General features: G+C 31.9%; 2 protein-coding genes across 2 annotated transcripts in view; both read right to left on the bottom strand.

Moving 5' to 3' along the window:
- LOC133194003 (zinc finger MYND domain-containing protein 11-like) overlaps nt 1-16,043 on the bottom strand; it is a 187,921-nt gene that overhangs the window by 31,304 nt on the left and 140,574 nt on the right. The window lies entirely within an intron of this gene.
- Nucleotides 1-16,043, bottom strand: part of LOC133194001 (uncharacterized) — a 163,464-nt gene that overhangs the window by 144,739 nt on the left and 2,682 nt on the right. The window contains exons 2-3 of the mRNA XM_061329912.1: nt 13,560-13,667; nt 3,884-4,180 (exon numbers count right to left, since the gene is read on the bottom strand). Of these exons, the coding sequence (XP_061185896.1) occupies nt 3,884-4,180; nt 13,560-13,656 (394 nt within the window). The 5' untranslated portion in view covers nt 13,657-13,667. The remainder of the gene's footprint in view (nt 1-3,883; nt 4,181-13,559; nt 13,668-16,043) is intronic.

Raw genomic sequence — 16,043 nt, 5'->3', positions numbered from 1 at the left:
GACGTAACGTAAAAATTTGCGTCTAAAATCAACGACGTGAAATTGCATATTTCACTTCTGTATGTGTAAGTCACTCGTTTGTTTTTACATCCTCAACTGATGGACCAATTTCAGGTAAGCATTTTTGATCAACAATAAACATCAGCAGCAAATTCACCAGCAAATTACTTTTATGATGCAGGTTCCAGGTCACGCAATGTACACTTCACTTTTAAATTAAAAATGCATACCATTATTCAACTTATTTTTTTATCATTGATTGGTAGCGTTAAATTTGTTAATGCCTGAGCTGTTAGACTCAAACTTTTTGTCCACATCTAGCATCTGTATAGGGAAACAGATTGCAACAGTATTGCAGATTTACGTGGCATCATAGACAAATCCTGCTATTTGAACAACGCTGTTCTTTTTGAGGCTGAGGAAACATGGATGTGGTCAGATTGGATGGAATTTTTTATTAAACATTTTCAAGTCTTTGTACGATATATTATAAGAAATTCTACTACGGTTATCGCAAAGATCAAAGAGATGCCGCGGCCATTATTCTCCAATAAATCACAAACGTCATCACATTATCAGTAATTTTAAATCAGTTTACTCTAATTTTGACTGTGTTTACTAGGGAAAGGATAGAGGTATCTTTTGATTGTGACGCAAATTGGAGGGAAAAATTACTTTGGGTTCGGATTACACCGCACTTTTTCTAATGCTTGAGATACAAATGGACGAAGATAGCATTCGTTCGATTCTGACGTCAAAAGACACTTAGATGACGTCCAAATCTAGCTTCATATTCGCAGTAGCAGAATGAAACCTCGTGCTCGGTTTTTATTTGCCAACAAAATCTGTCTAATATCGGGGTATATATTCTCCAACAATTCCTCCGACGCGTGAATTATTTCTTAAATAACTTGGTATCTTCATAAACTAAGCCATTTGCTCATTATGGGGAAATAGGTGTGGTTTAAAAAACAAGAAGTCTGTGAGCCAATACTCACTAGTAGTACATCCGCTCTTATGTGAATAGCTGATGTGAATATAAACAAGTTCATTTACGGACAGATACAGGGATGAATAGGAAGTTGACATCAGATTCGAAAAAAATGAATCTCCCAATTTATTATACACCCAACTGTTTGTCACTCAGTTTTACAGTTGAATTTATGCATTCACGTGACGGTGTGATCCGACGTTCCGAATCACCACACTGCGGTTTTCTGAATCCATACCACCCGTCTCTGAAACTGATGACGTAGTACACAGATAAATGACGTTTTTATTCTCGCGCATCAATAAGTTCCTTGACAAAATGGTTTGTTTAATGGATAAAAGTTGTGTAATTGATCCAAAAAGTTTCCTTTTATTATATTTTGCTAGTTGTGAAGGGGTATATAATAAATTTATCATTATAACAGTAACTTGATCCGAAGAGCCGTATCACGTCTCGTTGACAGGCGCGGATCATCAGATCAAACTCGACGCTTCGCGTCTCGTTTGATCTGATGATCCGCGCCTGTCAACTTGACGTGATACCGTGTACGACTCTTCGGATCAAGTTACTGTTATAATAATACATGTATTCTGCTGATTCTAAAAAGACTGATTCCCTGCAAAAAGGTGCGTCAGTTTGATGAACTGATACACACCTATTCGGAACACCTAGCAATTTCTTTTATTCATACGAAAAGTACCGATATGTGCCAAATAAAATCATGAATATTCATAAAGCAGCTTAATGTTACATATAGGGAGGCGGGGCCAAGTTTACACGAGAAATGAGTACGCATTGCTTATTGTGACGTCAACATTCGTGGTTAAATATGTGCACTGAAAGCAAGACGGATCACTGAACATTGTTAAGGTGTAAATGAAATTGTTTATAAAATACATTCAAAAAGAGTGTCGCTTGCAGTTGCATGTATTTTACAGAGTAAGACCATTGATTCAAATACAATTAAAGACCTTCTATTGAATTTATTTATTTTATCTACATTCTGAGTTTCCATTGCACCTTATAAATGTAATTGCCCTGCGTATAAAATAGAATTGCAGTTACGGATTTTAAAAATAGTCTAATTTTAGTATCGGTATAAGAAAACAGTTAAACTATATCATTGACGGAGTCAGCAAGATTCCAGTTCCCCTCGAGCAAGCCTATTTCCCTCGGCTGTGCCTCGGGAAATAGACTTGCTCTTGGGGAACTGGAATCTTGCTGACACCCTCAATGATGTACTTTAACTGAATATTATGTAGGAGTAGCCTTTTGAAAGAATTTCACAGAGATGTCTATTTTTAATAACCATTACAACACCTTTTTTTTTTTTTTTTTTTTTTTTAAATATGAAACTGAGTGAATCTACTAGTGCACCAAGTTTAATTGAAATCGGACCAAAACTGTATATTTATAGAAGAAACATTTTGAAAGAAATTTTTGGAATATCTTTTTTAGTAACCATGACAACATTATTCATCGAAATCAAAAATTGATATAGAGTTAGGTGTCTGAGTATATCTGCTTGTGTAAAAACTTTTATTGGAATCAGATCAAACCTGTAGAAAAAGTAGCTCTTTGAAAGAATTTTCACAGAAATTTTCAAGTATAGTAACCATGGAAACGCCGTAAAAATTAAAAAAAAAAATAATCATGAATTTAATGAATTATGTATCTTAGTGCAGTCTGCTTAACGTGCGTAAAAAGGTTAACTGAAATCCGACCAAAACTGTAGAAGAAGAAAGAATTTCACAGAAATCTATATTTATAATAGCCATGGCAATGCCGTTCATCAAAACCAGATACACGGAATTCTGTATCTTAGTATATTTTACTTGTGTACCCAGCTACCGTATATAATCGCAAATAAGCCAATTCGCTTATAAATCGACTGTATTTTTTTTCAAATTATTTTGGAGGAATAATTTGCAATTGACCCACTTATAAGTCAGTAGGTTATTTGCCAGAATCTGTTGCCAAGTTGAGATTTATATTCAAATCGACATTTGATCTTTTAGTAATAATTTGATCAAAAATAAAAATCATTCAAACCTGTGTTTTATGCATATATATGGTAACCTTAGATCTGCCTTTTCTTCATTTGATTAAGTTTCGACCTTTACAAACGGTTATTGTTGTCTAGAGTTAATACAGAATTACTTTCCTCCTCCAGAAAAATTCCGATTTTTTTTTTTAATAAAAGTCGGACAGAGATTTGGACCAAAGTTTACCTTCCAAAAAACTTCCCAAAAACCCGACTTATAAATAGGTGAATATATATATTGAAATCAGACAAAAAATACAAAATTATGGGAGGAGTAGCATTTTGAAAAATTATTTACAGATAGACAGACGGATGGACAACGACCATCTACTAGTTATCATCGCATAAGTTAACTCTTCCATTCTCTGACCAGCAGAGCTTAAAACAAACAGAATCACGTGACGGAGTTGCCTAAATAATTTATGTCTCTGCTTCTTGCTGTTAAAATCACACAGTCAGAGGTATATAAACTCCAACAAAATAATTGTACTTTTGGTAATGTCTATCAGAAAGAAACGTAAAAGTAAGAGAAATAACTGTCTGGTGTTTTGGTTTTATGATGATGATCAAATAGTTTGCCCACGTAATAATTTAGGAATTTTTTGCAAAATCGCCTTCGGCGAGCAAACTGTTTGATCACATCATAATCCTTAAAAATTCATACACCAGAGAGCTATTCCTTAAATAACGTTACAATACTGAAAAACTTGTACATTTCACCAAACAACCTAAATTTTTCTATCTTAATAAGAACAAACAGCTAGTATACGAACCAATACTTTCTCATACATGTACCTTACATTGTAAATTTTTGCTAATCTATGACATATAGAGCTAAAGATAAATACCTAGCTTAGGTGTCGTAGTTACTGGTTTTGGTGTCGGTTTGGGCTTCTTTGTTTCTGGTCTGCGTCCTCCGCCTGGTTTTGGTGTCGGTTTGGGCCTCTTTGTTCCTGTTTTTCTGCCGCCTAGTGGTAGTCTAGGGGGTCTAGGTGGAAGTTTAGGTCTCGTGTTTGTCCGCCCATCTAACCTGTATTTGGAAACAACGTCAATATCTGCATATCCCATCCCCGTTTTCACGATGGCGTATGTTTTTTTGTGTTTCCAATTCCATTTTGAACCTCTAAGCATATAGTCCATATATTCTAAAATAAAAAATAAAAGAACAAATGAACAGAGATAAAGGCAAAACTAACATAAGGATACTCTGTGGCAGGTCTCATTATGTTTGGACCGGAGATATACTATGGGAGAATTCGAAAATGCTAAAAGAATGCGAAAGGACGCCTTACAATATTAAATGCAATCTGAAAAGCTTACTTGAGCTTTCAGCTCGCATTAGCTATAAAAAAATACTGCAATTCACTGAAGAGACATTCAATGAAATATGGAGATAAAGAAGAGTATTCCAGGGGTGGGATTCATAAACACACTTAAGATTTGTGCTAAGTTTCACACTTAAGTATAAAATAAATTCTTAGCTTAGAAAAAATTCTTAAGTCATATTCACATAAATTCTAAGTGCAATTCTTAGCTAAGTTTAATTCTGAGAAAATTATAGCACTTAAGTTAGGTCACCCTAGCAACGCATACAATTTCCCGAACAAAATGCACACTCTTTTGTGATGGAGGTATTTAATTCCATGTGTATTACATCACAACTGATACAACTTTGTCATCAACATTGCACAATACTGCATCTTACCAGGTGATAAAGATCTCAAATTCAAAACAAGTTTCTAGTTGGATGTAATAGCATGGTTTCTTACTGAAAGAGTAAAATGTCTTCTGTAAAGCATTATTTTTATTTTGAGACCAAATAAATTTACTGCTGCATTCTCACGAAGTGTTGGTGATCTGTTTTATATCTTCTAGTTTATAACTTTAGGTACAGACCCTATTGAATACCTTTCGGTATCCACACGTGAGAATCTTCCGCAATTTGAACCTCAGGGTGTTGGTCTCCAGTTTTTATTGTTTTGTTATTTTGAGAAAGAAAACTTAAGTATTTCTTATCTACTTAAGACACCTCCTGAGGACACTTAATTTTAAGTCAATACTTAAGCACTAAATATGTTTATGAATTACACTTAAGTATTTCTACCAAATTTAAGTGATACTTAGGGGACTTAAGTATAAAATATAAAACTTAAGTGATTTTTTAAACTTAAGATTATACTTAGAAGTTTTATGAATCCCAGCCCAGGGATCGAAATTAACTTTTTTAACCACAGGCTAATTTTAGCCTGTATATATAAAACCCACAGGCTACAATGAAGATCTACAAGCTAAGATTTAAAGAATGATTAAATGCCTTTTTCATGCTTTATTTTAATCAATAACAATACAGGGCCTACTAGTATATTTGGTCAGAACAGAATTATGATCTGGTCGTGGATCATCAATGTTTTTATGTTTAAAAAAAATTATGGTAATCTGGCCTAAAAATATTATATTTGTTTCCTGTAACATTCCCAAAAAATCAAGGGTCGGTAGGTCTGGATTTTTTTTTTTTGGTGCCAATGAATCATAGGGTCAAACAACCCGGACTTAATTGACTTGGTGTGACATTTACAGCGGGCACCCAACATGGCTTTCTAGCGGCAGAAAACGAACTTCAAAAAGTTGTGGGAGAAAAGCTTCATGTTATAAAAATGAATACTCTTTTAAGTTAAGGTAAATGTTGACTAGGTTGACATATTTTATATCTCAAATAAAGCTACAATTCAAAAAAAATGTATAAATTGAATCAGCTGATTGAGATTTGGCACAAAAAATCCAACCGGGGTCAATTTGAATGGGTTGGGTTACAAGAAACAAACTTGAATTTTTTTTATCATCTTGGATGAGGTCTAAAAAAATCAAGTTTAATTCAAGTTCATATTTCATTTAAATAATACAAATCGGGAGTAGAGTAAAACCGGACCTCCTAAAAGATCAGAGTTCAGGTGCAGGAGGAGTAAGCATCCCCTGTCGACCGGTCACATCCGCCGTGTTCTCCTTGTCATGATCGGATAAAAGGAAAAATTCGTAGAAATTTCAATGTGTAAATACATGCAATGGCCTAACAACTAGTATGAAATACGTCAGTCAGCATTTGTTAAACTTTTGTTATGGGTGAATTCAAAAAAAAAAAAAAATGACCAAACGCATATTTATCAACCCACACTAAAAATACAGGCAATGAAAATAGATTTCTATGTCTCAGCATATGTTTTTAGATAGTGTCTAAATACCTGCCAAATATCTCGTTGATATCTCAATTAACAAAAAAGTTATGCCCAAAAATGATGCTAAAATTGTCAGGAGTGCAACACCTTTTTGTGACATTTTGAAATTTCAATATTTTTTGGAGATCTATGAAATAAATAATACTGCTTTATGTTGAAAATAAAGACTTTCCTGATAATATTCAAAGTATTGAGCTTTAAATGTGGACTGTAGTAACTTTTGTTTAATCAAGTTGTGGTCATGGCTGATGTTTAAAAAAATGTTATACCATGTCAGGAGTGCAACAGAAAAAATGTAGTGTTGCCAAAAAAACGTCGATTGTAAAATTCTGAAAGAAAATTAAGACAAAAAAGAATTTTTGAAGTGTAAAATAATAACTGATATACATTTTAAAAATTAAAAATTTTATATAAATCACAAGCAGCATTTATGAGAGTCAAGTATATGTGCATACCCAATAATGTCAGGAGTGCAACATTTGATGTTTTGCTCCCAAGCATGAAAAAACTATTATCGTTATATGATTTTCTGATTTTTATTTTGAAAAATAAAGACACAAAGAACATTTTTACTAAGTAGATTTATCAATTACAGGATATGGCTGTGCTTCAGATCTATATTTCTATGGTCAGGAGTGCAACATATTTTTTTTTAAAGATTCAAATTGTGTGACGAAAACAGTTCTATTCATGCTTAGAAGTATTCATTAATTAATAATGATCTTTTTGTATAACTTAATACTAAATTATTGACAGTTTTATCATTAAAATCTTTCCTTTTTCAATTTTATCTATTCAGATGTGTTTTTATCTTTTTTGTGATTTTTTAATGAATGTTAAAAATAAACACACTAAAAATTGTCATAAAATTCAAGTAATTCCTCCTCAACTTCACTGAAACAACAGAACAAGTTCTTAAGTAATTTTCACTCCACAATTCTGCTTTAAAGGCCCCAATGCTTTTGGTCAGGAATGCAACAAATATGTTAGAATTATAAATCATCCAATAAGAATAGAGATAAAGAAAAAATGATGAGTAGAATTTTTCTGGTGGGTTACTGTGTTTGTTCTCTAAAGAAAAATATGCATTAAATTTTTTTTTATCTTCTAAATATACATTTAAGCTAGTTTTTTGGCATGAATAGGGAATAATTTTAGATAAAATGCGATTTTTAATACTTTTATCTGTTTAATACTGAAGTATTGGGCTATGAATATTGCACAATTTCATTACCACTCGATGTTGCCAACACTCTATGAATTTTTGTGTTATATGGTTTTAATTTTAAATTTTATTGCAGTCAGGAGTGCAACAAAACTGCTTTATAATTACCAATGCTTTTTAACTATCTTTACTAAAAAATAAGTTGAAAAAAATGTTTGGTACTATTTGATGTTCAAAACACAACGTCTATCAACAAATTACAGAAATTTTACAGTCAATTCAGGGAATAGTTTTCATCATTTCACATATATATATATTTTCAAATACAATTTATATATATTATACTTTGCAAATTATCATGTTTTAAGGTCTTCAAATATGAAAAACCTGCCATAAACGATGAAAAATATCGGAACGACAAATTGATTTACAAAGTAAGAATGGGTTATTGTGTGTTATAGTTTTTAAAACAATGTTAAATGAAATACATATCAGATGTCAGGAGTGCAACACAATAATGTAACAAAGGGTCACTTCAAAATCTAGTATTTTTTGTAAGAAAATTCGTACAAAAAAACTCTTTTCGGCTTAGATTTAAAGAATTGACTTGAACAGACCAAAAAACTAGAAATATGTCCATAGGACATGAATGCCCCGCCGAGGATATATTAGTAATGCAACATTTTAACACAAATTGAGAAAAGTGAGGTCAAGGTCAAAGGAAAGTTCAAGGTGAAAAAATATTGATGCAGTTGAATAGCTTACATCAGTATGTATCAGCATATGAAGTTTGACACTAATTTAAGAAAAGTGAGGTCAAGGTCACAGGAAAGGTCAAGGTCAAAAATTGTTGATGCAGTTGAAAAGGTTACATCAGTATGTATTAACATATGAAGTTTGATAAAAATATTATGAATGGTTTCTTTAAAACTGAGCTAAACACTAATTTAAGAAAAGTGAGGTCAAGGTCAAAGGAAAGGTCAAGGTCAAAAATATTGATGCAGTTGAATAGCTCTTGTCAGTATGTATCAGCATATGAAGTTTGACACTTATTTAAGAAAAGTGAGGTCAAGGTCAAAGGAAAGGTCAAGGTCAAAAAATGTTGATGCAGTTGAATAGCTTACATAAGTATGTATCAGCATATGAAGTTTGATAACACTATCTTGAATGGTATCTTTAAAACTGAGCTAAAAACTTATTTAAGAAAAGTGAGGTCAAGGTCAAAGGAAAGGTCAAGGTAAAAAATATTGATGCATTTGAATAGCTCTCATCAGTATGTATCAGCATATGAAGTTTGTTAAAAATATTTTGAATTGTTTCATTAAAACTGAGCTAAACACTTATTTAAGAAAATGAGGTCAAGGTCAAAAGAAAGGTCAAGGTCAAAAAATGTTGATGCAGTTGAATAGCTTGCATCAGTATGTATCAAAATCTGAAGTTTGATTACACTATCTTGAATGGTATCTTTAAAACTGTGCTAAACACTAATTTAAGAAAAGTGAGGTCAAGGTCAAAGGAAAGGTCAAGGTCAAAAAATGTTGATGCAGTTGAATAGCTTACATAAGTATGTATCAACATATGAAGTTTGATTACACTATCTTGAATGGTATCTTTAAAACTGAGCTAAACACTAATTTAAGAAAAGTGAGGTCAAGGTCAAAGGAAAGGTCAAGGTCAAAAAATGTTGATGCAGTGGAATAGCTTACATCAGTATGTATCAACATCTGAAGTTTGATTACACTATCTTGATTGGTATCTTTAAAACTGTGCTAAACACTAATTTAAGAAAAGTGAGGTCAAGGTCAAAGGAAAGGACAAGGTCAAATAATGTTGATGCAGTTGAATAGCTTACATAAGTATGTATCAACATATGAAGTTTGATAAAAATATCTTGGATAGTTTCTTTGAAACTGAGCTTTGAACAGAGCTAAATGCAAAGTGTGGCGGAAGGACGGAAGGACAAAGGACGGTAGGACGGAAGACGGACATGACAAACACTATATGCCCCGGCCATATTCATGGCGGTGCATAAAAATGAATTTTGGGGATTTTTATTGCTTCATATTTTTTTCATATTAAAACATTTCAAACCAGAATTGAAAAAATAATGTAAAATATCAATCAAAAAGCCAATTTTTGTTACATATACAAGAGAAAATACTCAATCAAGGTCTAGATTTAATCATTTATATCCATTTTACCATTTTGAAGCATAAAAAACTATAATTTCTTGTGATTATGTATTTTAGGTCTTTTAAGGTGTAATGATATTTTCTTTTTTCAAAAGAAATTTTACTGATAAAAATTCTGAAACTTTTTTACCCAATTGTCTATTATATTGCCACTTCAGGGTTTTAAACTAGAATGCATGTGCAATATGATGATATAAGTGAAAAATATGTTATAAGTACTTGATTTTTTCCACAAAATTTCAGTTTGGTGGTCATTTTTTTAAATTCACCCTTATATGATAATCGTCGATAGTCGTCGATATATATCTAAATGTCGAGTTGAAGGTACAGTAAGCGCTTTTCTTCCTCTCAATGACATGTAAAGAAGTTTCTGAATAAATGCTACTAATAACGGGGTGCAATTGGTGCCCATGGGAATTCCAACAGATTGTTGGAGGACCTGGCCTCAAGATCATAAAACATCTTAAGCTTGAGTCAAAATCTTTATGTCTGTACTAAAATGTTGTAGAAGTCAAGCAGACCAAAATTAGAATATTCTTCCACACTGCTTCACAAAATTCTTGTTATCTGCAAATTTAGGGAATAATTCAGTAATAAATAAACATTTTATAAGCGATTGAAAATTTGACTTAAGTATAAGTCTGTTTCCTGATCCTGGAGTCTTGTCTCCCGAAACCAAATTGATATTGTCAATCAGAAACTCAAGCATCTTTTTAATATCAACTTCAGAGTACTGTACTTGTGTGTACATAAATCGAAATGTATTTTAACAAAATAATTTTTGCAAATGACCAATGACAAGGTAAGTACATTTACGAGATTCGTTTTTATTGAAAAATCAGCTGTCTTTGATGTCAAAAAGCTTGGACTTTATCGTAGGGAATGGTTGTATGAAGTGTTGAAAAGTCGTACGTTTTGATGTTATTGATTTTGATAAATTTTGTTATTTCAAATGTTTCAAAAGTTCCTTGAATTTTTTAAGTATCTATATCTAATGAACACTTCTACTGAAATATACTGTTGTACAGCACTTCTCAAGTTTCTCCTTCACTGCTGTTAATATTTTAGTGAGGAGTTAGTAAAGAAAGAGGCTTGGTACAATTAGAATATTACTGGAACCCGCTATGTTTGTGAGGATTTCTATGGTGTTTTAGAATCCAGTATACATGTAGGTATGGCAATTCAAATTCATTTTGATTGTTGGGAATATTAAAAATATTCGAAACTGACATACAGACCAAAACCTTCTCCAAACTCTCTATAATATTATGATCCTTATCTAGATTATTTCGTATGCAAGGTACATCTATACTAGCTTTTACGTATATCATTATACATTGCAATATTGCTGTTAATATTCGACAATACTTTTAAAATATATTTTACCTCTCATTTAAGTTATTCTACTTCTGTTTGAGATTTGAAAAATGTTCCTAAAGATCCTAACTTCTGATCTGTGGGGGTGAAAATTTTACATGTATAAGACAGCCGGTGTGGTACCAGTGTGCAAAACTAATCTGGAGAATGAAATAGCCCATTGGACTATCTCATTTTAAATTGGGATAGACCGTAGACAAATGGGAATGTCCAAAGAAAGTAAACTTGGAAAAAATGTGCACTTGTTATTGTTGATATATATATATTTTTTTTTTAAATTTATTCATTTATATTCTTATTGAAGTATCTGCTATATATTTTCATTATTATCTAGTGAAAATTAAATATAATCATGCAGTGTTCGTGTATTTCACACCCAATAAAACTGTACCAGTCGTATATGAACTTCACTCTGCAGACCAGTTAATATTTGTGAAAGACACAAACTTTAATTTCATCTTTATAGCTTTCCTTTTTTTCGGATTCATTATTTTATTTTCATTCTTTTTGGTTGTCTTTTTGTTTATTCAATTTGTGTTTTAATGCCATGCTTCCCGCAGTTTGGATTTGTAGCGTGCCTGATATACATTGGGTAAAAATAGTACACCGCTAATTCACCGAAAGATGCACAATGTTATAAATTAATAAGTAAAGAGATTTAACAACAGATCTTTACCATGTAAAATATAAAAGTATTAAATTATTTTTTCACAATTATTTTATTTATAATTACATGTTAAAAATACGAAATGGTCATTCTTGTTCAAGCTCATTTTATCCATGGCCAAAATTGGGATAGACAATTCGGTCTGTTTCAATTCGGATTGGGGTAGCCCAATTCAATTCGAGATAGATTCGGACCATCGGACAGGCGTTAATTTCGCACACTGTGGTACTCCAGCATGCTAAAGGTTCACGGCGAGATATTTTTGACTTGGCGCCGCGTAACCTCTAGCATCCATTGTAAAAATTCTCGCCGCTGAAACCCCAAGTGGAAATAAATTGTTTAATTAAAAATTCAGGCTTTAAACATTAACGAATGACACGAAACAATAAAATATTCACTATTTGCGATAACACTTACACATAAAACAATGTTAATCTCTCGTATTAGCGACAAATCCATTATTTTTAAAATCGAAGCAGAAATTAAAACAAGTCGTCTGATTGAAATTCGGGAATGGAATGCAGAAAATCTGACCAAACGAAACTAGTTTACTGAAATTTTCGTTTTCTGACTAGCAATCCGCAAAATTAACATGAAGTGAAATCGAAAGTAATTCTGGTGACAAATTGAAATAATGACGATTTTGTAGAGTCCGAGGTATATAAGGAGCTTAAGGACGTTAACCGAGGCTCTTACTTGTAGGAGTGTGGGTGGTTAATATACCCCCCCCCCCCAAAAAAAAAAATAAAAAAAATAAAAAAAAAAAAGAAGAGAGAGGAAAAAATGAAAGTCTCTTACATTTAGGTAACTAGTAAATTAGTCAATTTGAGCGGTGGGGGTGGTGCAGCAGTCACCGTTTAAATACCAACAGCACTATTTTTCCACTATCAGACACAAATTAAAATAATATAAAGTGTACTGCTAGCTATATGGTACCTAATTAATACACCTGTGTGGAACCCATGGCCGTAGGAACCGGGGGAGCACGGAGGGGGGGGGGGTGCCCCCCCCCCCCCAATACTTTTGCCGATATATAGATTAATATAGAAAACATAGATACTATATGCTTGTGCCCCCTCAATAAAAACGTCTGATTGATGACTTTTTTTTTCTTTTTTTGCTTGTCAAGGAATTTTTGGTAGTTGATAGTGCCCCCGCAACTGAAAATGTACGGCTGTGCCCCCAAACTGAAATTGCTTTCTACGGGCCTGGGAACTACAGGAATATATATTTGTTCATGTATATATTTGATTCCTCAAGCTATATTTGTCATTTGCAACTACAACTGGAAACAAGTTACTGCATTCATGAAGTTCTCTATAACTTAAAAATAACCATATAAATAAATGTCAAAAGAGGTCAAATGACCTACATTTGGGTCATGACGCTCCATGCCCCAAAGATGCATAAACTAAAAATGTTTCTCATTGAAAAAGATATGATCATCACCCAGACATGAGTTGACTTGGATTGCCATAAAATTTTTTGGATCTTAAAAGTTTTCCCAATTTATGCATCAATTGACAAGGTTTAATGAACCTATAGATGTCCCACGCGATATGATTGACTGTCATATACCGGGTATACATATAGATAGCAATGTGGCCAACAATGTATCAACAAACTTTGATGATGTCTCATACTGCGTAAGATATTTTGAATCTATAAAATTCCAAAATGAGGTCGACCTACGTTTATGACTTGACACATTCCTCCCTCCAGGATGCATCAACTGACAAGATTTGATAATGTATGTTAATCCTGGAGAAGATATGGAATTGGAAAATGTGAAAAGTTTTCAGACGACACATGAGTGATTGACAGATTCACAGACAACTAGACAGATGGTAGATATTCTTCCATCAGAAAGAGAGTTTAGAATTTTATACATACGTTTCATTCTACGCGTCGTAGTGGGCACACGACTAGCACTCAAATTAAGAGATGCGCAAATGGCACCGAGGAACAATACCAGACTGTACACATTCATATTGGTATATTCTTTAACGTCTGAAATTAAAAGAAACACAAAATAAACATTCATATTATATAAAAATTTAATGTTAAAGCAAAATTTATTGTTTTTTTTAAGTTATGTATACTTCTTTCATTTCTTACAGCAGCTTTAAACTAGTTTCATATGACTAAGAGAGGTCAGGTAGATTTCAAGTCGACATGTCATAATTAAATGATAAGATATATTATTCGTCAATTGTTCGTATTGTGTTTCAAAACCTTATGATGAAAATTAAAACACCAGCAAATCGTCAAGTGGCTTTATTATGGAAACTAAAATACGATGTTCTTCATCATCGAACTAAGTAAACCACTCATCACGTACACATGCTTATAAGTAAATCATTCATCACGTGCACATGCTTATAAGTAAATCATTCATCACGTACATATTCTTTTAAGTAAATCATTCATTACGTACACTACACATTCTTTCTAGTAAATCATTCATTACGTACACATGCTTATGCTTATAAGTTAATCATACATCACGTACACATGCTTATAAGTAAATCGTTTATCGCGTATATATGCTTGTAAGTAAATCGTTCATCGCGTACATTATAAGTAAATCGTTCATCGCGTACACCTGCTTATAATATAAGTAAATCATTCATCACATATATATGCTTATAAGTAAATCGTTCATTACGTACATATGCTTGTAAGTAAATCATTCATCACGTACATATGCTTAAAAGAAAATTATTCATCACGTACATATGCCTATAAGTAAATCATTCAATCACGTACATATGCTTATAAATAAATCAGTCATCAAGTACATATGCTTCTGCTTAAGTTTAACTACAAATTTCAGAAAAACGGGACTCAGCTTGGCGGGGGTATTTTCTTTGGAAGTTGAAATATTGGAGATATCTGTCTGGGAAAAATTCATGAATTGAATGTCATCCTAGAACCCTTTACTAGAGCATAATATCTTTACAGTGTAGATATTTAAATGTAAAAAAAAAATAATGATAAAAAGAAATAAATAAATAAACAAAGTGTAAACAAAGAGTGTTGTGTCTTCTTTGAATTTATTTAAATAAAAAGGTTATGACTGTAAAGAGAAACTGTCGTAAACCAAAAAGAAACCCTAAAGTTATTCTTGTTTCACTTTAATTGCCACTTTGGATACTTTGGACTACTGTAAGTGTACATGTCTCGTTTAGGTCTGATAAAAAAAATTCTTTGATTTCCCGCTTATACAGTTTGATCTATTCAATAAACAAAAACAGTTAAAAGTGGGTTTGGTGTCACAAGCATCAAAGATAGAAATTTAATCTGAAGTCATAAATAAATCAATAATGTTATGATCATGTTGTAAATATGATAAAATATCTATCTATCTATCTATCTATCTATCTATCTATCTATCTATCTATCTATCTATCTATCTATCTATCTATATATATATATATATATATATATATATATATATATATATATATATATATATATATATATATATATATATATATATATAAATAGAGGATATTCAAAGTTTTGTAGATGAATATGAAATTTATTTCACGAGTGGGACAGGATTTTTTGATATTTTCACGAGTGCGAAGCACGAGTGAAAATATCAAAAAATCCTGTCTCACGAGTGAAATAAATTCCATATTCATCTACAAAACATTGAATTTTCTGTTTATTACATTTTCTTTGATTTTCCCTTTGCCTCTGTCTTTTCTTAACACAGTGTCATAGGCTTGACGTCATAGTTGAGCGGTTGAGACGTCATAGCTTAGCATGCAGAAAACATCACATAGCATGGATTTTAGCAACATATTTGGTAAGAAATTTCCAGTTTTAGCTCTATCAAGATGCTTAGCTACTATCTCTATCTTATGACAGGCCAGAAATTATTTTTTACTTACTTTGATATCCTTTCACACTGTGAGAGAATATCATTTTGGTATCCTTTCACACTGTGAGAGAATATCACTTTTATTCAATAAATAAATCACAGTATTTCACTGTTGAAAATGTAATATATATATATATATATATATATATATATATATATATATATATATATATATATATATATATATATATATATATATATATATATATATATATATTAGGCATATTAGGGATGTCAAAATATTTATTTTCCTTAGTCAATTATTCGATTGCATTATTCGAACGATAGTCGAATATTCGGAACATTTTCTGAAAATTTTTTTTTTCAAACTTCACTGCTACATGACGTATTTATAACTCAAAAACCCTTTTACTTAAATATATTTAAAAAGTACCATCAAAAGTAATACAAAAGTAATACAACGTAACGCGTGGATAGCATGATTATATGAAATAAATTTAGAAACCTAATTCTCCAAAATGTAT

Source organism: Saccostrea echinata, unplaced genomic scaffold (assembly GCF_033153115.1).
Source record: "Saccostrea echinata isolate AGI-Se365-2 ecotype Australia unplaced genomic scaffold, CSIRO_AGI_Sech_v1 ptg000028l, whole genome shotgun sequence".
Taxonomy (NCBI): Eukaryota; Metazoa; Mollusca; class Bivalvia; order Ostreida; family Ostreidae; genus Saccostrea; species Saccostrea echinata.
This window is presented reverse-complemented; position numbering and strand designations above follow the sequence as displayed.